This window comes from Syngnathus typhle, linkage group LG8 (genome assembly GCF_033458585.1).
Source record: "Syngnathus typhle isolate RoL2023-S1 ecotype Sweden linkage group LG8, RoL_Styp_1.0, whole genome shotgun sequence".
NCBI lineage: Eukaryota > Metazoa > Chordata > Actinopteri > Syngnathiformes > Syngnathidae > Syngnathus > Syngnathus typhle.
The window spans coordinates 133,972-157,255 of record NC_083745.1 but is presented as its reverse complement, the minus strand read 5'-3'; the positions used below and the strand labels follow the sequence as shown (position 1 = coordinate 157,255).

The 23,284-nt window shown below is 44.4% G+C and overlaps 2 protein-coding genes and 1 long non-coding RNA gene across 5 annotated transcripts in view; all 3 read right to left on the bottom strand.

The window, feature by feature from the left end:
* LOC133158178 (inositol polyphosphate-5-phosphatase A-like) overlaps positions 1–4,697 on the bottom strand; it is a 73,889-nt gene extending 69,192 nt beyond the window's left edge. For both annotated transcript variants that reach the window (XM_061285173.1, XM_061285172.1), the window contains exon 1: positions 4,192–4,697. In XM_061285173.1, coding sequence (XP_061141157.1) covers positions 4,192–4,272 — 81 coding nt within the window. In that variant the 5' untranslated portion in view covers positions 4,273–4,697. The remainder of the gene's footprint in view (positions 1–4,191) is intronic.
* Positions 4,698–8,175: 3,478 nt separating this feature from the next.
* On the bottom strand, positions 8,176–15,834 carry LOC133158313 (uncharacterized). 2 transcript variants are annotated; one of them, XR_009715194.1, is made up of 4 exons: positions 15,260–15,834; positions 14,561–15,043; positions 10,618–10,690; positions 8,176–9,742 (listed from the first exon to the last, which is right to left on the bottom strand). It is a non-coding gene; the product is annotated as an uncharacterized LOC133158313 (long non-coding RNA). The 2 variants fall into 2 exon arrangements; XR_009715193.1 differs by having other exon boundaries at positions 14,561–15,834.
* Positions 15,835–16,960: 1,126 nt separating this feature from the next.
* Positions 16,961–22,697, bottom strand: pwwp2b (PWWP domain containing 2B). Its single transcript, XM_061285433.1, has 3 exons — positions 22,124–22,697; positions 18,469–20,206; positions 16,961–17,704 (listed from the first exon to the last, which is right to left on the bottom strand). The coding sequence occupies exons 1-2, from the start codon at positions 22,261–22,263 to the stop codon at positions 18,469–18,471; spliced, it is 1,878 nt and encodes a 625-aa protein (XP_061141417.1). The 5' UTR covers positions 22,264–22,697; the 3' UTR covers positions 16,961–17,704.
* Positions 22,698–23,284: the final 587 nt, after the last annotated feature.

Below are 23,284 nucleotides of genomic sequence, written 5' to 3'. Positions count from 1 at the left end.
GATATCTACTCAATTGTGACTCAAGAAAAGCACCACAAAGGATTCGCCTAAACTTGAAGCGGTTCATTTCTGAGGTGATTTGTAATGAAGCTGTGACACAACAAACTCGTCATTTTCCACTTACTTTACAAGCCAGATGCACCAAACAGATGCCAGAGCTTGTAAAAATAAAAATAAAAAATAAGTGTCCTGTTTTATGTGAATTGGACAGCTTCAAATGACATCTTGGGCTTCCGTGGTACAGGAAAGACGGGTGCTTCTATCATACAAGCAACCTTATTAAAACGGGCTTGGGCAGGACGTTGACAAAAGCAGTTTGACCAGGTTTGCAACCGTACTTGACAAATAACAAACGTATGATACGGGCCAAACAGAGCGATATAGATTTTCTTTTTTTAAAGGACGATTCGGATGTTTGGCGGGGGGGGGGGGGGGGGAAGGCCAATTACTGTCAGAGCCTAATTGGCAAATGAGTTCCTTTCTGAGTTGTTGTCAAATTTGGCTGATGTGTGGCCTGGCCAGGGAGTCCACAAGATGAACTGACAGCCAAATGGCAAATCTGGCAAATGGCCACGCTTGCCAAGTGTGAAGTATTTCAAAAGCCTCTCAACACACTGACACATGCGAAACGTAACAATCGTCATTTTCACATCGCAGCGCTCCATAATGCCTCTCCATGGGTGCTTGGATTCAAACTGTGAGTTATACACACTACTATCAAAGCATTTTCAGAACAACATTATTTCGAGCAGAACGCCCGAGACAGAGCTATTGTTGACTCCGAGGTGAAATATAAAAATAGAGATTGAGAGACGTTGCATTGTTTGGAGCTATTCACAGTGGAGACTTAATTGTTGCTGGGGGAAGACCAAGTGCAAAGAGCAGTGTGATAAGACAAGTGAAAGGAAACACACACGTGCATTTTGGTGCGCACACACACTACAGGGCTGTTGATGAACTGGAGAAGCCTGTTGAAAGGTGAGGATAGATAGATAGATGCATTGAAATTTGGATTCATCTCAATCACGCGTACGTGCATGTTTTCACGGTGTTATCGGATAAAGGCAGGATTGGCGTCGATTGTACTGCACGTTAATTATTTTCTGTAACATTGACATTAGCCACGAAAGAAACAAAAATGTGGTTTTGTTTTTAAATGACAAAAATTTTGTGTTCTTAAATAATGTACTTTGGAAACATAAAGTATTCACAATAAAATAGATTGTAAAGAAATAAAGTGTGTGAATGATGATTTATTACTGAAATTCAGCTCATTGTGCTGCTCCTACTGGTGCGCCTGTATTGGCCACCAGGGGGCAGTCTAATACCGTCGTGCAGACACACTAATAAGACTAGTACTACTCCAAGTGACATTTTGCATTGTTTTTTTTTTTTTAGAGTCAAGCCAAGTAGACTTTCCTAAGGCAAAGCTGTGGTTGACTCAAACATAATAGATGCAATTGTCTGTTTTATGTTTAGTGTGACAAGAGACTTCAACTGGGTGCGGCATTAAAGCATGACAACTCTTTCTGATGGCTTGCTCCCTAATTGCCAAAAAGCTTCTCATTGCGAGTTCAATTGAGTCATCACACAGCACTCATATCTCAAGTCAAAGCAAAAAAATAAATCGCCCAAACGGCTGCTCGAAAGTGTCGGGTCACTCCTATCTCAAGGATCTCGCTTCTGTACATATATCACAAATAAATGACACTCCAATAGAAGTGTGTCGATTATTTTCTCTATACCTTGCTCACTCAACAAATGTGAAAACAGGCTGATGTCTACGCAAACTCTCCAAATTTTGTCACTGAGCAGCAAAATTACAAGCAGAACATTCAAATATACAGTTCCATATTTATTGGAATATTATGGAAGGAAATGTTCATCTAACCCTTTCAACTTGGACATGACTGTGGGAAATGCCTGCAAGGCCTGGCTGAAAGTTGGTGCGCCATAGAGAACACCAAAATAGCACATCTCACCTGTGTTTGACAAATCTTTCCATTTGGTAACACGCTTCAGAATCAAAACAGTCATTTAGTCACAGTCTTAACTGTTGTACTACTACAACATCATCATTATTCATATCATTTCAGATGCATTAGTGTGGCCTGCTCGGTTTATTTTATTTATTTTTTTAAACAAAGCCTTCCACCCCTCTTCCGTGACGTTTGTCCCTTACTACACGCAAGATGAAAAGCACAAAAGAATCTTAGAAGGCATCATCAAGGAAAAGGACTCTTAACACCGAGATCCTGCAGAATGTCTGCGTTGTATCACCGACTCGTAACTCAGCAACGCGGTATTCTTGCCACAACCTTGTGAGCTTTCCCACAACGACGCAATTGCATAATTACGGCAGATGTTTGACAATGCCGGCATCTGGTCGAACAGAGGAAAGCTACAATTGCGTTCAGGGTGGGAAAAACAATTCAGTGTTCAAGTTTCCTACACAGAGTTGGCATCCCGCTCGCATCGGCATCAGCTCTGCTACTACCTCTGAAGGCAGAAAACTCCAGGGTCACCCCCCCATAATGGTCCTGTGACTTTCATACAGAGAAAAGAAAAGTAGGGAAAACAAATGGAAGCACTGAGTGACAGTCTCCATGGAGTATTTTGAATAGTAGTCATAAAAAGTCATAACAGGCCACTAGGCAAATAACAATTAAAAAAAATAAACATCCATAGGCAGTAACTTAAATTCATGTCAGGGAACACTAAGTTCGACTTTAACGTGCTTTCAATCATAAAACGTTCTCCTTTAGTTCAACAAACTATGAAGTCATGGAATGAGGTTCAGTTGAAAGTTTGAGTAGCTCGCCTTTCAACATGCATTTCTAAACATCTCACATGGGTGACATTTTCACAAGCGTTGACTAAGAATCTGGAATAGGTCAGTAGTGAATTGTTGGAGTTCTGTACATCCGGCGAAAAAAGAACTTTTTGTCCACAAACGATTGCATCTGCGTCGACAACGTCTCACTGAATAAAATCCGAGGAAGTTCTGAGCAAATTCAGATGGCCTCTTTGTGTCTTGGGGTCTCACATGACACTTCTCGTGAGCAGACCTAAATTTGGAATCCAACTCTACAAAGACTTCATTCAACTGTGACTGAAGGGGGATCAACACACCAGGAGCTATAAATAGAACACACTCACTCAACCAACACAAACAAACTCTCAGGACCATTTGGGCTTGAGTCTTTTCAACGTCTGGGGGAGAAAAATCCACCAGACATTCAAAGCTGAGTTGAGAGGCGGCATATTCATAGGAGGGGGAACTCTTCCATCTGATCTGTAGTATAACAAAAAGGGACACACACTGCTAACACAACTGAAAGTGACACTAAAGTTTGCCAAACACAACAATGTCAATGTCACAAAGGCATAAAAAAAAAAAAAAGCTGTCAAGTCTCAAAACAATAACAATGTCATACAGCGGAAGCTAAACATCCCATTTGTGAACAAATCAGTCCATGCAAGATGTGTGTAAATTCCGTTTTCCAAGTCCCAAAGCCCAAAAAGCAAAAAGTCATGGTCTGAAGTCAAGCCTTTGCATCAAGCTTGATGTTTTGCACGACTTCAATGGGGACATTTTGGTTGAATTTGAATTCTAGAAATGGCAAGACAAACCACATTGCTGTTTGTTTTGCACGACTTCAATGGGGACATTTTGGTTGAATTTGAATTCTAGAAATGGCAAGACAAACCACATTGCTGTTTGCTCCAAAAGTGAAATGCTTTTAGATCTTGATAGCATCCAAATCAAACCCTTCTAGAAGTGTCCTAGACCAAAAATGGATGAGTTTTTTTTTAGCGTTGCCAAACCCAAACAACGTGGGCTTGTGTTGTGGATCTCCTGACAGTCAGTCTGACATCTTCATCCTTTAGATACGCGCCTGACACATGCAGATGAGTGAAAGTGGGCCATGGCAAACAACAGGAAACGTACAAGCTAAAGACCCGGTGGGTGTTTGAAAACTATGACAGCCTCGCGTGTTTATGCGCGAGAGCGTTGCTGTTGAGGCTCCCGCGGGCTCGGTCAGGCGGGCGACTTGAAACGCGCGAGTCGTGACAAGCCGATATGTTCCGCGTCTTTGAAAACGTCAAGCAAAAGACAAGTGCGTGCACAACGCTGGGAGCGCTATAGGGGAAGAAGCAAGGCACGAACGGACGGACGGAGCAACTCACATCCTCGAACAGGGATCCAACGTTGGCTGTCACCAGCAGTATTCCTGTGCCGCCTTGCGCTGTTGTCAGCTTTCCAGCCATGACTCTCTCTCGCAGGTGGGTCGAGGACCGGATGGCGAACTTCACAGGTAAGAAATCAACCAGCGAGCCGAGCGGAGCGGAGGAGATCGTCTCGGACAGCTGCTTAGAAGACGGGCAATTCGCGACTGAAGCCGGGGAGGAGGCAGCTCGGCTGGAGCATATTTTTCAGCAGTGCATCTACGCTTTGCAGTGGAAGGTCTGCTCGCTGGTCGTCACCGTGCTTCTGCTGCTGCTGCGGCTCCTGCTGCTGCTTCTCTCGCTACTTTCCCCCGTCCATCGTAAAAGTTTCCCTTTTAATCCGCAGCGAGCGCCTGTGGCTTGTGATGCATTTCAGGGGAGAGTGCAAAAGTGTCCCTCGTGAAGCAGGCAGACAAGCAAGCAAGCAGGCAAGCAGGACCATTGCGTTCAGGCTTCACAAACCGACGATAGGCTGGAGTCCCGCACTGCTGTGACGTCACGGTGCCGATCGGAAACACGGGGCTCGCTCACTTAAAGGGCCAGTGCGCCTACGAGAAAAAACAGCTGGTGCTCTTCCAGTGCGCCTCCCTCCCTCCCTCCCTCCCTCGCCGCCGCATGCTTGATTGCAGGGGCGAGTCTAGTATCAGAAGACTGGGGGCATTATGGCCACCCATCATGCAATGCATAATGCTTTGCAAAATACACAGTTTGCTTTTAGTTTGATTTACAGTTGTCTCGCTATAGTCACAGCACTATGATACTATGATTTCACTATGCATACTTTTTGTTCTTTTTGTTCCGGTGGTTTACCATGACATTTTTCTGACACAAAAACAAACCGTGGCTCAGAGTCAAGTCAAGCCGAATGTATTTATATCGCTGTAAATCACAGAAATGTCTTAAAGGTCTTTGCTTACCCACAGTTGACAAATATTTACGACATCCCCCCTGATCTTAAGCCCCAGGAGGGCAAGAGGGGAAAAAAAACAAAACTGAGAAACCTTCAGAAGGGGACGCAGATCCTCCACGTCCATAAAACTAACAGTACACAATCGGATTTTTAAAAATTCCGTGTGGTATTCATGCTCCTCATATTCCAAAATTGCGATCCAGCAGTTGAGTCATTGAGATTTTGCAGCATGAAATAAATGATTGTTCCCATCAGGTTTTGCGTGTGAAAGCCAACATGTGGCGCCATTTAAAGATCATCATGGCGGAATTATGGGAGCTCCCCTGGCGATTGGAAGGAAGCCTGAGAGTAAAAATAGCCGCCTTCAGTTTAAGGTAGCTGGGGGTCAGCAGCTCGGTCGGGGCAGGGATATGACACACCGGATAAGCGCACAATGAGCTAGCTCCTGATGAGGCAAACATTCCACTTTCTGGATTGATGAAGTCAACATATGTATTTTGCAATGTGATGGATGGACAAACATTTTGGGTACTATATTTCCACTTGGATGATGTGTGTGAATTGGACGATGGCTCATGAATTCCTTATTGTGTGTACCTAGGAAGTGGAGGAGCTGAGCAATTACTGCCAGAGTATGCTCTCACCGCTGTGTCGGGAATTCCAAAATGGCGTACAATTATTAAAAGGTACTTTGACAACTGTGACAATTCTACTCAGAAACCTGAAGGTGTTTTTAGCCTTTAAAGTTTCATTGGTTCTTTTCAGTCGCTTTAGTATGGACCATCTGACATTCTCACTTTGAGCCGCATCATGCATGACACAACTACACAACTCCAACTATACATTTAAGCATCATCACATCAGGTAGTAACTTGACTCCACCAACCATCCCAGCCAACTGCTTGACAACGGAGGCATGCCTCCACCATTGTCCTAATTAAACAGCTTAAAGGCGGACCAAGTGGAAATAGTCCTAAAAATACCAGGGCAAATATGGATGGAAGTCTGTGCACACAGATAACAGTAGCGCCAGTGTGCATGTTGTTTAACAGTGGGTCAATACAAGAGCATTAGTTGCAGGCAGGATATCCCAGAGGGAAATGCAACCACCGTGGATGGGGATGGCTTGGTGTCCCTATGTGCGTGTTATGTATGCTGCTGATAAAGAGCTTCCACACACATGCCTACGCACACACGTTCAAACTCCACCCTTTGCACTCTGGGAAATGGAAAAAAAAAAGTGTTGGAATTCCAGACAGCAAACAACTGTGCACTTTGACCTGGGTGTCACAACGACTCAAAACGACAGGTCTAAAAATAGAAAACCCTGGAAATAATCTGGCATTCTAATGTCTGCAAAGGAGTACTGTTTCAGATTGATTTGTTTTGTCTGCTGGCCCATTCATACAGACCATACTATTTGAGGAAATCATTTTGCACCCATGCTGCTTTTTCTGTTGGGTCACTACACCAAGATAGTCTCTTTCTGTTTTGATGGTACCCTTAAATTGCTGACATATTTCTCCAGCACTCCGAGTGAATCCCACTGTGATGAGGCCTATTTTGGAGCTCCCACTGCGTGCTTTATAATGTGGCCCCAACTCATTTATCCTCCTTAGCAATTAAATTGGAGCATATTGTTCCTGCGGTACAGAGGTCAGTTATTTTCCGAAAGAGCTTGGTGATGACCCATTTTACTTCAGGGGAGACTGACTGCGAGGATTTGCTCGCTTCAACTCTCATCTTGGCGTTGCTGCATCTTGTTTTAGGCACCATTTTCTTCACCTGCAACTGGAGCAAGGGAATTAGGAAGCCTTTCAAATAGCAGTCAGGAAATGCCTGCTAAAACACCTCAACTTTATTTCGGGTTAACCAGTGCTACTTGAAAAACTGGCCGGTGGGTGTCAAGTATAGAGTAAGTAACTCATTCACTGCCAACCCAGTTCATATCTTTGACGACTATAACCTTCAACGGCACTGAATGAGTTAAATCTTTCAAATATAGTATATCTAAAATTGTGTGCGTGACCCTGGCCCTACCGGAAGACATATTCTATCCTATAGCCCTCAATCCATTTAAATTGTAAAAAAGTCAAGAGAGCGACCCTGTGAGTCAAGCTGTAATGAGAGAGGTCTGTCCTAAATATAAACCGAGAAGATGTCAAGCCGAAATCTCCCAAAGGTGCTGAAAAGAGGCCTGAGTGTCTCTAGGAAACGTCTGTTGCCAGAATGGAAAACAAGCCGTGCTCTGTGCTTCTCTCCACAGGTCTTATATAAATGTCCCAACAGAAAAGGGCTTTAATTGGCATTAAGTGGTGCCGCAGCCCGGCTGAGAAATGACAAAATTGTTCCACCTTGGGCTCAGCACGTGTTTACTTAAAGAATCATAACGGAATCTTCCCTTCCAATGTGTTTATATATTTTGGGGTTAGCGCCAGTGTGGAAACGGTCTCCTAGTAACGAACAATTTAGCACAGCAAACACTCAAAGGATAATACAAGCTTGACTGAAGTCAAGACAAACAAGGCTCTTGTAAACAGTGAACAAAAAATGTCAAGTGGGAAGCTTGTGAGTTGAAAACACTTCAAATCGTACGGAAGAAAAGGATTCCACACCATGCCATTGAGTAGATCACACCAGTTCTTGGATTCTCTGCTGGACTCAGAAGTGGTTTCCATGCCATCACTTGACTATGTTGGAAAAGCCTTTTTTTATTTTGTAATGGATAGAGCGTGTGAGTAGGAATTAGCGCAAAGCAAGTAAGAGCATCATTTTGAATTTGGCTCATACGGAAGGAGGCAGCAAATGTGGAAAGTCTGGAAGAATGTTCCTAAGCGTACCTCACTTACTTCTGGTGCTCCAAGCAATGAAAAAGTGAGAGAGTGAGTTGATTTCACTCAACAAGATGGGTCATCTTGATGATGATTGAATTCTGTGGGTCCAAGGAAGATGCTAGCTCACTTGCAGTATGGCTTTTATTCCAATAGAGGGCAGTAGAGAAATTCTTTCTGAGGCCAATTTATTTTGCAGTACATTTATTTGATTCCTTCTTAGCTTTTTTTACCTTTTTGACTTGAGCATATAAATCAAGGGGACAAAATATGAGGGGCGAAATTAGTCATGCTAAAAACTCACCTATTAACATACATTTGAATTGCCAAACATGATCTCCAAGTGTTTACTATTGGCAAATATATTGTGTAAATAACCTTTGGAAATGCAGAATTTATAGTACGTTGTTAGAAATATACGCGCACAGAAAGAAAACATTTCTTTCCTCAAGGCTCAATTGAATGTCTTACTTTCTATCCGGGGGCCAAGTACTGTACAAGTTATATTAAAGCAGGATTGTAGGGTAAGATTACAATGAAAGTTTGCACAGACACTAAATTAGGCGCATAGTAAAGACTTGTTGCAGTGAATGTGTCGGATTATGTACTACTAATAATAAATGCATTTTATGAACAAACATAAGAAAATAACACGTATGACAACGTTTTGGAGGAAAAGAAAAGGAATGGGAAAATAAATCAAGAACACTACAGTAAGTCTCATTTTGGCTAAGATTAGTATTATGTTATTTAATTCCGTTTATTTCTTGCATTTCCACTGCTGCTAGTCTGTTGTTTTAAGACTAGAGCATTGTTCCCATGATTCTTTGATGGTGTAATGAATTGAAGTGCATTGAAAGGAAAACACCGTGAATGAGGATTCAAAACCTGTTTTCTATTTATTTGACGTTTCCTGGAGAATGGGATCTCGATTGGAGTATTGTTTGATTCGCACTGTTTATTCAGCTGCATACATGCCCTGCTTTGGAACTAGGAACTATCAAATACTCTTCCTACATCAAGTCTCGCAAACTGCCAAAGTAAATGCCGCAGGTCTTTTTTTTCATGCTATGTATGTAAAGCATTTATATATATTTGAAAATAGTTTCTCATTCATTTTGACTGTTGTTGGTGTAGGTGTTGTATAACTCGATTTGACCACTAGATGTCAGTGTTGGATGGACTTTACTGTTGTTGAAAGGCGTTTGCTTTAAATTTGCAGACGCTTATTGATGGCTCTCGTGCACAAGCTGACTATTATTGCCCAAGGGTCAGTGTTATTGACTTCAGATCCCTCTGACTCTAAATAAAGGTTTTCAAATGATATGCAGTGCTTAGGTTGTCACGTGCATCAATTGTGCCCAATGACTCAAGCGACCTAATTGCCTGTTTGCCCCCCCACCCAAAAAAAAGGATGATTTTTTTCTTCATATGAAAAGAATGAAAGAGGTAACACAAACATCACAATCGTGTCATCAATACAAACGTGTTTCAGTGGTAGTCAAGCACGGGCGACACCACAGTAGAGGGCCCCAAATAGAATTCTGCTGAGGGCCCCCTAAAGACTTGGACCAGTACTGGTTTTGCCAAATGGTCCACAGTGTCCATTAGGCAGTCCAGATGAGAGGGCATGATAAGACGTGAGTGACAACTCCATGGCAGCTGTGTGCTCCCAATCCATCCCCGGTCCATCAATGTGTGTCTCTTCACAGAGGGAGGTGACAGCTGTCTGGGCCCCTCTTGTCCTCACCGCTTCCTCCTTCACAGCTTTCTACATCATTTGGTGAAAAGAGAACCTGCTCTCGCTTTCAACTTAAAAGACATTGCCTCATTGAAGGAATGTGAAGATCCCAATCTTTTGACCAGAAAGCCACCATGATGGTTGCAAGTGGTTTGATTTACAGGTTATACTGTCGATGTCATTTCATAAATGGTTATGAATGTAGAGAGTTGCCCATAGGTACTGTCAATGATTTACTATTTTCTCTTCCCATCAGGTTGACAGTCAAAAATGTAGCAAAATGAAATACATCTGATTTCAGAACATGAGATGAGTTTGTAAATGTTTTCTGACTTTTTATGAGGTCACTGCGCTGCTCCTCCAGACTTGTTCCTTACTCTTCAGAAAGAGATGATTGCTAATGTCTTCAGTGTGACTATGCACACGGGTTGGAATTTTTGAAATATCGTAACTTAAACAGGTGCTGCTCTTGAGTCATAAAATGAGTCCTACTTGGCCAACAGCAGTGAGTCATTATCTCTGTTGCATGTCGATTGCGCTGCTATGCCCCAATATTGTCCTTCTGGGTAAACTTCACTCCAACAGCTTGCAGAATGATCTTCTTAGCAAAGTCATCTTGCAAATCTTGTATCCTTACGTTTGCATTCCGCTTGCATATTTACAGCTTCTTTTACCATCCACTATCTTTTTTTCTTTCTAGTTTCTGAGAGTCAGCAATGAGGCTGTTTTACGACGCTTCCCAGCAGACGTTGTGACGGCTCTGCGGGAGTCTTTGCCATAAATGGACAGCTTTTCTGTCTAATTGCAAACATAGAATACGTATGCCCTGCACAGAACGAACCTTTCACAACTCCTGTCACGGGGAACAAAGTATTCAAGTGAATGGAAAACTTTGGACGACTCACTGAGCTGAAGTTTTCGAGGTACTACGTCCCACAATCCCGTTGAGTTGATTCCTGCTCATATACCATCTTGAACCTGTAAAGCAAATCCATCAGAACCCACAACACAAGTCAATGAGAATCCAATTAAAAATAAAAACACCAAAATATGATTGTTTACTCGGCTCATCCATATTTTCAAAGGGGAGAAAGCAAACAGAGACACCTTCTTTTCTTATTTCTCTTTCATTTGTGAAATCCAACATGAACTGCTAATAATAATGGTCAAGTCTTCTTCATCATATTAAAAATGAGATCAACACATTTTCCCTGGCTTGACTGTACATATCTTGTTGATTCACCTTTGTTCCTCATGCCTCAGTGTCATAAATTCCAGTCCACGTGACTGGCTCGATTTGGACTAAATGTGATTATGTTGGTTGGGCTGCACCATTGTGATCCAGGCGATTCATTATGATAATCAATTTGACACGGTAATCATTTTCGACCTGATCCCAATTCATTTACACAACATGCCACATCCAACGAGGGAGTCATTATTTGTTGCTTAATAATAAGATGACGAGCACATATCCATTAAAGTAGACTCGTTCCAATCCCTATGGCTGTGACAAAGCTCCAGAGTCATGATTCCATCTATTCAATGATTTCTCTCCAGTGTGCGCTTACGCATCCATGCACATGTGAGTCACTCATATTCGAGCAGGCAATGAGCTGTGTGGGCAATCAAAAATTGCGGGAGCCATTTGGAGTCGTCTCAGCCTGATATTGCTTGGATGGAAAATTTCAAAAGAAGTATCAATTAGTCAACCGCAAATATTCTTTGAAAGCCTGACAAAAGATCTCATTTCTTGTCACCAAATGGTGCTTCTCATCGCATTGATGATTCACAATGATTGTGGAGAAGTGCAGATAATGGAGGCGCCGTCTATGGATATGAATCCGCACTTTGGCATTTCCTCTGGGATGACAGACAGTCCACAATCCAGGCAATGAGTCATTTGGACATTTGTCCTCCATTTTTCCTGCGTGGCATTTCCTGACAGGTTGCACAAGTGACAAGGCAGGAGCCATTTTAGCTTTATAGTACGTCGATCAAGTGTACTGTCGTCCCTGGCCCCGCCCCCAGCAGTCTCCTGTGGTGCAACATCTGATGGCCGTCTACCATACAAGGCTAAAGAATGTCAAATATGAAGGAGGGCAGGGAATGCATGAAGTGAGCTTCTCCTTCTTTCCCTTTCTTTCACTGGATGAACACATTCCCCGTGCATAGCTGTGAGGATTCACGGATGAAAAGAGAAAGCCACATGTGCCGAGAGACAAAGGACGCACGTTGTGAAATATTGACAAACCAACAATTGCCAGGCCTGGGGAAATGGAAGCTGTGCTAGCTCAGCTGCTACTGACTTACTTACCGCAAGCAAGTGAAACAACAACAACCCCATCGCAGAGCTGTTTTCTTTCCTCCCAGAGAGATGAGGAGAAGGCTTTGTTTTTCTTTTTTCATTTCAATTCCAACAGAAGCAGGAAATAAAAAAACAACAGACTCACTCACCTTAAAAGACCATGTAGAAAAAATGAGCCCTCTCGCCTATTTGAATCACATTTAGACATTTTCATTCCTTTCCACCTGCTCTGACTCTGTTGCCTGTCATAAATAGGAAATACTCATATAGCATCACTTTAAGAAAATGAGAGATCTCAAATGTCACGTCTACACAAAAGGATATCGGGTGGGATGAGCATTTCTGTGGATCTTCTGTCTATAGAAATTGAAGTATGACTTGAATGAAGCCCTTTTCCTTTTGGCCCCAGTGTCAGCTCAGATCCCGCTGCTGGCGCTAATCCACTGGATCCTGTTAACCTCACACACATGCCCCCCCCCCATTTAGATGGCGGTCTGTTGGGCTGTTGGAAGCCGCTCCGAGCGCCGATGTGTGCTGCGGCAATCTTAATAGTCTTGGATTAGTGAGACAATGGCAACGCTTTTGGAGGAGGCAAGGTTCACAGATGGGGATAACCCATGCAAACTCCACACAGTCCAGGTTCAAACCCAGAACTCTGCACTGTGTTGCAGAAGTGAAAATCACTAGTGTTGGCGTCACAGAATTAAAAACAGCCAAAAAGAATTTGACTGCAGCGCAGTTATTTCAAGCATCATTTTATAGTCTCACTTTTTTTTTCCATTTCAATTTAATCAATAATAATACTGCTGCTTTTGCTCTGCCCACTTGACCTTTGAACTATCCCACTTTTTTTGGTGCCAAGTGAGTCAAAGGAACACTATTTTTTTGAGGATGCTTTCTTTCTGCGGTTCCACCGCGTCAGACTCCGAGCGGTTGCCGTTTGGAACGACTGCGGAACGTGACTACAGCATGATGACAATGCAGGAGCCATGAGATAAGCAAAAGGAAGTTGAGGAAAGACAAACACACCCAAACAAAGCCACTCGCGTCGTCCTTTGGGAAAACATCAACAAATGAATCGGCTTACCGCCTGCACAATCGCTTCAAGAAATTTCACGAGGAGATGCGGAGTCGTGCCCTGTGTTATTACGTTAGATCCCTCCGTGTGGATGCCCATCCCCCTTCGGGCCTCGCATTGAACGCAAGCAGGCTGGTAAAGTTGGGGGGTAGGGCGGCCAATGGCTTTTCTTTGGGTCTCCAGAGCCCTAGCGACCGAGCGACAGCTGCTCAAGGAGGCCCGAGGCTGTTGCTTGCCGGGCACAGAGAGGCAAAACCGCATCCTGGGGGAGGACTCATGCATGCTCACGGCCGCACGGTTGAAATGAAGGCATCGGCCATGTTGACTCAATCTGTCCGCTTTTGGAAATATTTGAGGAGTCGCTAAAGGGGGGGAGAAGATCAACATGACACACCGTTTCAAGGTTTTTGGGGCATCGTGAGCGGCGGCTGGTTCTTGCAGCCCCCTCCCCACACTCTCATTACAGAGGCCACATGGCTTGACCTATGGTTTGTCATGTAAATAGTGCACCACACCCAAATCCTTGAAAAATGTATCAAGTCTCCTTCTGATTTACTTCAGGCTCACAGTTGTCGCTTAAAAAAAGACTCAAATGAATTCACTTTTTTTTTTAACCAGCCTCCCCCTCCAAGCTTGATCTGCATCCTGCCCAGTCAAAATCCGAATAAAATGCAGACTTTATTTTATTTATTTTTTTATCCTACTTGATGTAGATTTGAACCGAATGGAAGCCCCAGAGATGAGGAAAGACAACCATTGATTTATTGGCAAAGTCGGCTGAGTTGAGTTTCAGTTTGTTGTGTGTCTGGAAGCCATTTTACAATTTTCTCCCCACTGATCACTTTGTCACGAACATGGACGTCTGCTTGTTTGGTTTTGCTGTAGATCCCCCGTACATCGTTCAAACCCAAATGGAAAACAAACTTGAATATAATTACAACATTGAACGGGGGTGCAGCAGATGTAATCATCTTTCACCATCATGTCAATGGAAATTGAATCGAGCACACCCCAGTGACTCATTAGCATGAGACAGGATGACCTCAAGGCAGGCCGAGGTCTAATCAAAGGTGAAAAGATCCGTCGGTTATTTCGATGAAAGTATGACATGCAATAGACAGTTTTTAAATGGGACCGCTCAGGGCCTAATAAATGCAGTTTATTGCTAAAGCATGATATCAAATGATTGCCCCCCCCCCCCCCCTACCCTTTAGTTTCTGGCCTGACCTCTCACCCATATTTACAAAATAGATAAATATTGCTAAACGGTGGAACAAGGACTTACGGATGCAGACGTGGCAAAATGACTTGTGTCCACAAAATACATGTCTAATTTGGCATTGTGGAAAAATACACACGACATACGTACTTTGCTTCTTTTATCGTGCTCCAGCTTGAAAATATTTCCCCATATCTTTGTGCTTGATTAACTAATGACAGCAGCCGGAATGGTCCACCGTACCTGCATGGTTTTCCACATCAGACGGAGTATCTTTGAACAACAGAAGGTTCTAGGGCTCTTCATCTCATGATGCAAAAAAAGAAGACAAAGTAAGAAGTCAAAAGTACAGCTACACACTGGGCCACCTATGGTGACTAATTTAGGAAAGCAGCTATGTCATCTAAGGTTTGCTTTCCTGGCTCGAGACCTTTTTCTGCGAGCGACATTCTTCTCAAGCAGGCCCGCCGCGCTTCCACTCAAGTTAATTATGGCCGCAGCTTGCATGGAGCCATATCATTAGCAGTAATTGCACACAGCATCCCTCCGCCATTTGCCTCTCCTTTTTTTTTTCTCCCCGAGTTACGCTGCACTCATCCATGGAGGAGGGAGGGAGGGGATGGGGAGAAGTCAGCCCAAATCGAGGTTGCCATGTACAAGCATGTGCCCGCATGTCTGAGGGGAGGGAGGGACGAAATCGGGGCGGTTGTCTGTATTTTCTCCATGCTGTTTGTGGAAACAAAGGGATTAGTGTGTGCTTGTTGTGTAAGTATATGGAGAAGCAAACGTATGTTTTTATACAAACATTAGGGCAGCTGCTCCCTAAAAACCGGTTCATACATGCACAATCACGATGTGGAGATTGCAAAGCATCAACACTGTGGAAGTATATGAACGTACAACACCTGTATGGGAATGAATGGAGCTGTGCCAAGAACTGACCTGAAGTCCACAATATTAGGTACACTCTGCTTAAGCCAATAGGAAGGGTTTGCACCAAATTCAGCTCTCAGCTGTTAGAAGACAGTTGCTTGTTTACTTTCAAGCTTATCTTGTGCATGCCCCGGCAAAATAATGGAATCAACAGTCTCAGAGGATGTTGTCCCTTTAGTTGTTTCATTTGATTGAAGAAAAAAAAAGGCATAGAGCAAAAACTGAAAAGTTAAAAACACTCCTGGTGCGTTTCTTGCTTTGATTTCAAAAGAAATCAGGATACGAGCCTTGTTTCATGTCTTTTTCGAAATCCACTGGCGAAGAATAGAAAAGCCTTACCCGCTGCAGCAATTCCTTTGCGGGTGGTTAATTCGCACCTATGAATAAAATCTAATCTCGCCATCTAAGTGTGTCAGATAAAGCTGGAATGTGTGCCACGAGTCCCTCGGGGAACAAACAACAGCAGCCATTTTGTTCTTCGGCACATGCCAAGTTAAGTGAGTGAAAACGTTGCTTGTTGCGTGAACAAAATGTCTCCCAGGGAAGTCTTGCAAATGCAGCTTTGCCTCTCTGGTGCTCCCTTTCACCTGGGCAGCCCTTTTGGAGCCAAAGGGCCCGCCCACTCAGATGCCTCGCCAGGCATTGCCCGACGGAGGCCGGGCGCCAACGTTGAAACTAAACAAACAGTGCAGCAGTAATAAACACACAAGCGCAACCAGATGGGAACTTTCCTCATGGTTCTTTTCCCGACACACTATGTGTGTGATGTATTTAATTTGAAGGTGAAATGCAAATAGTTTGGGTGAGAAATCATTCGCAGTGTCTTCCCATATGATATGTGCATATCATCCAATATTAATAATGACATCTATTTTTAATGTAACTTTGGCAGCCCTACAAATAATGACCACGCCAATCCACACCAGCACTTATATTGCTTGTATATTTTATTTTATGCACTGTACATGTAAAAAAAAAAAAAAAAATAGCCAAGAACATTGACCAATATGGGCAACAGTTGATAGCCATGTTGCACATACGTAGGACACGTTTCCCCTCTGTCAGGCATACATACTGTACATTTAGAATCTTGTGTAAGGCTGCCTGGAAAAGTAGCCGGGCTTGATGGCAGTCAACGCATAGAGCATCACAATGGTGGTTGTCTGCTCCCCGAGAAGGGAGGGGAAAAAAAATAAAAAAATACTTCCTTCCTTGGCAATCAATGAGCAGTTTTTCTGCCTTGATCACAGCTAAGCTTTTGGAGGCAGGCAGAAATCAGAAGGACCGTGTGCAGCTTTTTTTTTTTTTTGGACTGTGCTTAACGCAGCCGTTTTTGCTTGACTCTGCCCCCCCCCCCCCCCCCCCCCCCCTGCTTTCAACACGACGAGCAGTTGACTTCACAGTACTCTTGCGGCACGTTATTTCATTCTTCCCAAAGTCAATCGTAAAGCTTTAACTGATACTGCATAGGGAGTGTCGACACCGATTTGACCCATGTCTGTCCAGTGGAAAGAAATGTTCACGTGGGCTTTTTGTAGAGTGTAGTGAGTGGACGATACAGTGTACACAAACATCCCCCCAAAAAAATCAAAATGTGGACAAGACTAAAAGAAAAAGTTTCTCCAAGGCCGTGGATAGTCAACCACAAGGATTTTCTAACGCCCCTGCTGCCTATCTGGGCTGCAGCTCACTCACAATAGTGTTTCAGACAGTGAGCTTACAGCAGGCCACCAAGGTACCGATAAAGTGCTTTTTTTTGTTTTTCGTAATGCTTTAAATAATTACAAATGATGGAAGAAAAAAGAAAGAAAGAGGGGTTGACATATCGAACGTTCAAAATGAAATGTAAGGGTGACATACAAAGGATGACCATCGGTATAAACATGCACTAATCCGAGTCATGTTGGATGGAACACTGGTCACTCGATGAGGAACAGTTACTATTATCACTGGATGGAGCTGTTCACAGTTTGGAGATGTTAGGTTGTTTAAGACTTTTTGAACCCTTCCGTTAAATGTCCAAAGGGTGGCGCGGCGCGCGCAGGGATTCATGACAGCAGCACGCTTTTCCCAGATAGAAAGATGGATTCTGAAAATATAGCAATAAATACATTCTGGTTCTTGTTATGTTGCTCATTGTTCGGCTCTATCGAAACATGATTGCAGCAGGGGGGGAACAGGAATAGTCCCAGCAGACCATGTGCTGCATGGTCCTTCTTTCTTGTTGTCGTTTTGTTTTGCTCCCATGCCCGAAACGATCCTCCACCTTGGCAGCCATTTTACAACAGCCTTGTGAAAAAGAAACGAAAGAAGAAGAAGAAGGGAGGGAGGTGGTAGTGGGGCGGAGGGCAGCATATAAATAGTCGCCGAGGCAACCGCGCATACTCCCCTCCTGGGTCTTGATGACAGGGTCACAAAAAAACCCTGGGAGACCTCCCTTCAGCACCCAGCTTCCTGTACAAGAGAAAGCACAAAGACAATCAGCAAACAACGTTGTTGTTTTTTTTATTCTTCTTTCTTTTGGGAGGAAGTTTCATCACAGATGTAAACCTCAATCTGATAGTGCTCTTATCTGCTAACGCCGGAGCGGCCGTTAAGCCCTGGCAATATAATGGCAGCTCTTTTTCGTGTCCTTTACTCGCGATTGAACTCGATTTCAGAACGGCATTGCGTCGTCGGTGCCAACTGTTTGAAAGAGCAAAAGAGTTTCCCTAATTACACTCGGGACTACGCGTCGAGACGGCCTCAGCAGTCTAGCTGCAACAGAGGCAGGAATAAACCCCTTAAGCTTTTTTTTTTTTAAACCGAGGTAGTCAAAGTACTCAAGGACCCGTTTCAGCTTTAATAGTAGGCAAATAGTTTGTCAACTGTCAAAAGTGTCCCATTGGCGATGCATTTGAAATGTTATTTTGCACCCAAAGGTACATTTGCATTGTTTGCAGAGGAAAAGCACTTTTCAGATGTTTGAGGACTCGTTGAAGCAATCGTTCTATACAACAGTGACTGTATTGCATGAACTATGTCTGTACTATAACCAACTGATATTTTACTGCTGATTACTCCAATAAAATGGACTCACAACACATCCCACGCCATGCCAATAACTCACTTTTTCAGATTGTGGAAAAAGTACATTTCCAATGACCCGTATCATCTATAGTACTACAAGCGCTTGACTGAAATGCAATCCTGGACCTGTTGTCAGCGAGTCAACTAACCTATGGGTCGCAGTGAGAAAGGAGCGAGGTAATCTCTGGGCTCATGTGTCCGACGGCCTTGGCCGCCTCCAAGATGGCTCTCCGGTACATCCCTTTCTTTTTGCGGTTGAAACGAGACCTGAAGAGCTCTCTGAAGGGGGAAAGCTTGGCAACGGAGAGCTGGGATGTGGTGGGCGAACCGAACCACGCCACCTTGGCCTGGGGCCACTGGGCTTCGCAGGTGGCCGTTTCCTCTTTGCGGGTGCCGCTGATGCTGAGGACCCGTGCGGGCCACCAGGGGAAGCCGTGGATTTTGCCCCATACAATGTCTCCCACGGCCACGGCGTGTCCGTCTTCCGTCACGCATTTTGTCATGCTGCGAGTGTGTAGGCGCACGGTGAGGGGGGGCACCGTCTTGCAATCGTCCCGTGACGGTAACGAAGACGAGGTGACGGAAAGGTCTTCGCCGGGCGCCAAGTCGCAGAGCTCCGGCGACGTGCCGTCCGAGCTGCACGACTTGGATTCGTCCAGGCTGTCGCTGCTGCAAACCGACAGGCTGGACGAATCGGCTTTGCGTTTACGGAAATTGATGAGAAGCGTTAGGTCGTTGTGGCCGCGCTCGGCTTCCTCCCCCGAACTCCCTGACCACAACTCCAGAGAGTTCTTGCCTTCTCGCGAGTCCTCGGAATGGCCCAGGCAAGGTCCCGGCGCCCTCGGACTTCGTCTTCTGGCGTCGCCGACGAGCTGCGCCTCGTACTCCACCACGCTCTCGTGGTGTTCCCTCTGTCTCAGGCGGATATTGGGCGAGGGTGCTAAATCCTGACACACGGTCGTGAAGGGCCTCGTCAGTTTGAGTTTGGGAATGGATACAGTGAGACCGGAGCGGCGAGCGTCTAAAATGTGCCTTTGCTCCTTGGTGGCGTTGGAAGGAATCTTGCCGTTCTCGCCCAAGCCATGATGCGCCAGCTGCTTGGGACAGAAGGGTTTGACTGAACCGTGGACTCGGGAAGGGATCTTCATGACCTCCCCCTTGCCCTGTGGAGTGCTGTAGGAAATCTTGATGACAGGACTGTGAGGAATAATGTCGCCTGTGGGGAACTTGTCCCCTTCAGCGTCACTCTTTTTGTCCTTCCTGAGACGTTTGGTGTCCACGCCGGTGCCGTTTTCCCGTCTCTTATTGTCCTTGGCGGCATCGTTTTTCTTGGAGAGCTTATTCGGTGTATCTTTGTCTTCGTCGGCGTCATCGTCGCTGTGTAGTGTGTTTTCCTTTCTGGAATTCTTTGCATTGCTCACGCCGTCCTTGCTGTCCTCGTCGCTATTCAAGGTGTTTTTGCATTTCTCGCAAAGTACCTGGCGCGGCCGCAGCCGGATGGTACTCATGGTCATGCGGCCGGGCTCCCGCGTCCGCCTCTTCTTCCTCTTTATGGGTCGGGGAGGGGGCTGCGGTACCCATTGGTTGTAGCTGTGGCGTACCCATAAAGGCTGGGGGAAGGGGGCTCCTTCAAAATAAGGAGGGTAGGGCGTCTGCCCAGCTGGCACTGGTGTGGGAACTGGGCAAAGTGGTGGCGGTGGCGGAGGCGCAGGAGCTAGACGGCTTTCAGGGAGACTATTTTCATCCTTTGGTCTTTGTGCCGCCTGGCTGGGAGATTTGGAAGCTTGCTCCTCACCCAGAACGTCTGCTATTTCACAAGTTGTTTGAGATACCGCCGGGAAGTCGACCGCTTTGGCCGCTAAGTCTGGCAAACAGAAGAGCCCGGTCCTGAAACGAGGATGACGAAAAAAAAAGACATGAGTAAAGTTCATTCAAGCATTCCAATGGCATTGTTACTTTTCAGTTGTACACAACAATTACATTCCTAGCTTAAGTGGAGTGCTTTTATTTCACCACGTCTGAATGTAGCACAAATACACGTCTTGTGTTTGAGCTAAAATAGAAACGGCACAAAACTGAACAGAAAAGAAAAGCAACTTGTGATTTTACAATAAGGAAGTTGTAATATTACGGTCATAAAGTCATATCTGCCTGACAGTTTCACACACACAAAAAAAAATAGTCACCGTTTCCGGCACATCTACAGTGTTATAAATACGTTTACGAGGTTAAAGTTGAACAATTTCAAGGTTGCGGAAGGTGCCCAAAATGATGCGAGTACAACAAGGCAATTCCTGCCGCACTTGGCAATACGTATTGACCATTATGGCATTTCAAAGTTATAGACAGCAGGCAATTGACTATTTTATAGGTTGTCAAGAGGCCACACTCACAAAGCGTGAAACAATTCTTTTCACCTGTATGTTGAAAATCCTTCATTTGTGGGGGCTGGGGACAAAGGCCTTTGCACTCAATCGAAGATTTAACGTCACTCTCAAAACATTACGATGGTTGTGCTACAATAGTGTTGTTTTCACGAGAAGACAAAGCCACTAAGTGACGGCCTTTCTCCTCGTTTTTATTATCTGTACATCTATTTATACGTTCCTGGCTAATTTGGGGTTATGTGTGGTGAGATTTTTAATGAGTGTACAATTAGTGTGTTGGTCATCCCCTGGAGAAGAAGCAGTCAGCTCTGAATAAAAGTCTCTTGACATGTTTCCCCTCTATCGATGTGGCACTCGGGAAGCACGATACTCACCTTTACAGCGCACGCACACGCACACACACACAAAGGTCAAGCATACCACAAGGACACGGCATATAGCTCAATATGATGACACTTGATGTTGTGTTAATTAAGATGTGCTATATCAATTGTGAAATGTACAATGTTACGAGGACAAAATGGACATTTTGTGACCCTCGATCACGGCCTACTTGAAATGAAGGAAGGGTAATATGAAGAGCAACCTACACATACTTTGTGGGCAACTGTGTCCCAATGTGATTGTCTATGAATAGCTTTGAAAAGGTGCAACAACGCTTCCATTTGACACACACAGAGAGGAGCAGAGAAGACATGACACATTGGCACTTGCCAACAACAATGTCTGCCTTTATGGCCTTCCCTCACTTTTCAAAAGAGCTGACTTATAACTGTCAAAAGATCCCATTTCTCAAACAGAACTCAATGTTACTCGGAAGCTCAAGTTTGATTCCTTGTCACCACTGCGTGACTACATTCAATCATAATACGATTCAATCTGTAATGGAAGAAAAAGATGCCTTTTTAATCAGCCTTGCTACAATACCTGACTTCTTTTAAAAGGGGCATCACTAAGGAAAAGTTGTCACATGTAACGACGTTTTGAGACATTACATACACACTGAATGGCTAAGAAAACATCCCCTGTTTATGCTCAAAACGTAGGAGCAGATTTGTACGATTAGTGCTAACAATAAGCTATAGGTGAACCTCCTGACATTTGCTGTTGTTCACATCAAGCCATTTGCAATCTCAGTAAATGTGCCATCTTTCTTGACATTCGAAACACAGCGGAGGTGAGATGACGCTCTGGGCTGTATTATCGTCAGCTATTATGAAAATAAAGATATTAGCTTGAAAGCTAGCACGATAGCTACAGTGTCAGCTACAACAAGCCATATGCTTTCCTTATTGAGGCCCAGGTGGCTAACTAGCCTGTGCTAGCAGTTAGCATCCACGGTCCACTAGCCGCAAGCTCGATCCGATTAATTTGAGCTCTAAAAGATCAAAGTGAACATGAGACAAATTCGACTCACTTTTTGTTGCAGTCGAGTAATATCCCCGTATAGCTTCTCTCTCGGTAGGTCAGCGTCACCAATAGCGTATCGTTAACTATTTGATCGATAGTGACGGGTAGCCGAGAGCCGGCCAGCAGCTCCTCGGCCGCAGCCTCCATGTTTCCCGTGGTGAGGTATCCGGCTCGGCGGTGCTCGATCCGGGCCAAGGGAGCCACGGTCGCGTCGGCTAAAGCTCCGTCTCCCCTTCGCTATTGAAGCAGGAGGCTACGGCAGGGCATCAAATGACGCCATCACCCCTACCGAGTCAATGACACCAATACAGCCACCGCTGACATCACGCTGCCTGTGCAAGCAAGAGAAGCGAAAAGCTCTCAAGACCAGGCCTTCCCTTTCCTTTCCCTTCCTTTCCTTTCCTTTCCCTTCCCTTCCCTGACTTGCCTTGCCTTCCCTTTCCCTGCCTCACTTTGACTTCGCAGTCATTATTGGCAACGTTTTGCCTCGGAAATGTCTTCCGTTTTGTCCGCAGCTTGACGAAGACCACGAGATGTTTTACACGCGAAATGTATTCGCATTCATTTGAATAGGATGTGTTACATCATGTGTTACAGCTAACAGAAAATACACCAGCGTACAAGAAAAACAACAACGATATAAGATGGGTTTTGCAATCCCAGTCGGAGATGGGCTCTATCTTGATTCTGTTTCTTTTATTTGATTGAATTAAAAAAAATGTCGGGTGAAGTCATCTCAGACTGACTCAGTTCATTTTAGAGTTGGTTTGTATTACAAAAAACACTTGGTTCTATGAATTTGGTCACATAGATGATCGATCACCTAATGTCGTATTTATTTTGTATTTAGCAAAGAGACTGTATATATTTGATATACAAACTAGTAGGATGTTGAAAAGATGACAAAGTAAGGACATGACAATTACTGTATACTCAAAGGGATTTGTGTTGCCTTTATTTTAAAAATAGATGCAATGCCTCATGATAAATGATCAGTATAATTGTCTCCTCTAATCATTGCAAAATATTGTTTGATCACATCCAATCTGAATTCTCTCATCTTCCCTTCAGAAAAAGTCAAGGAAATGACATCAACATGGCTGCTTGTGGTAATGAATTAGGTCAGACTGCCTCCACATCTTCATGTGCAACTGCTGCAATGTGTACA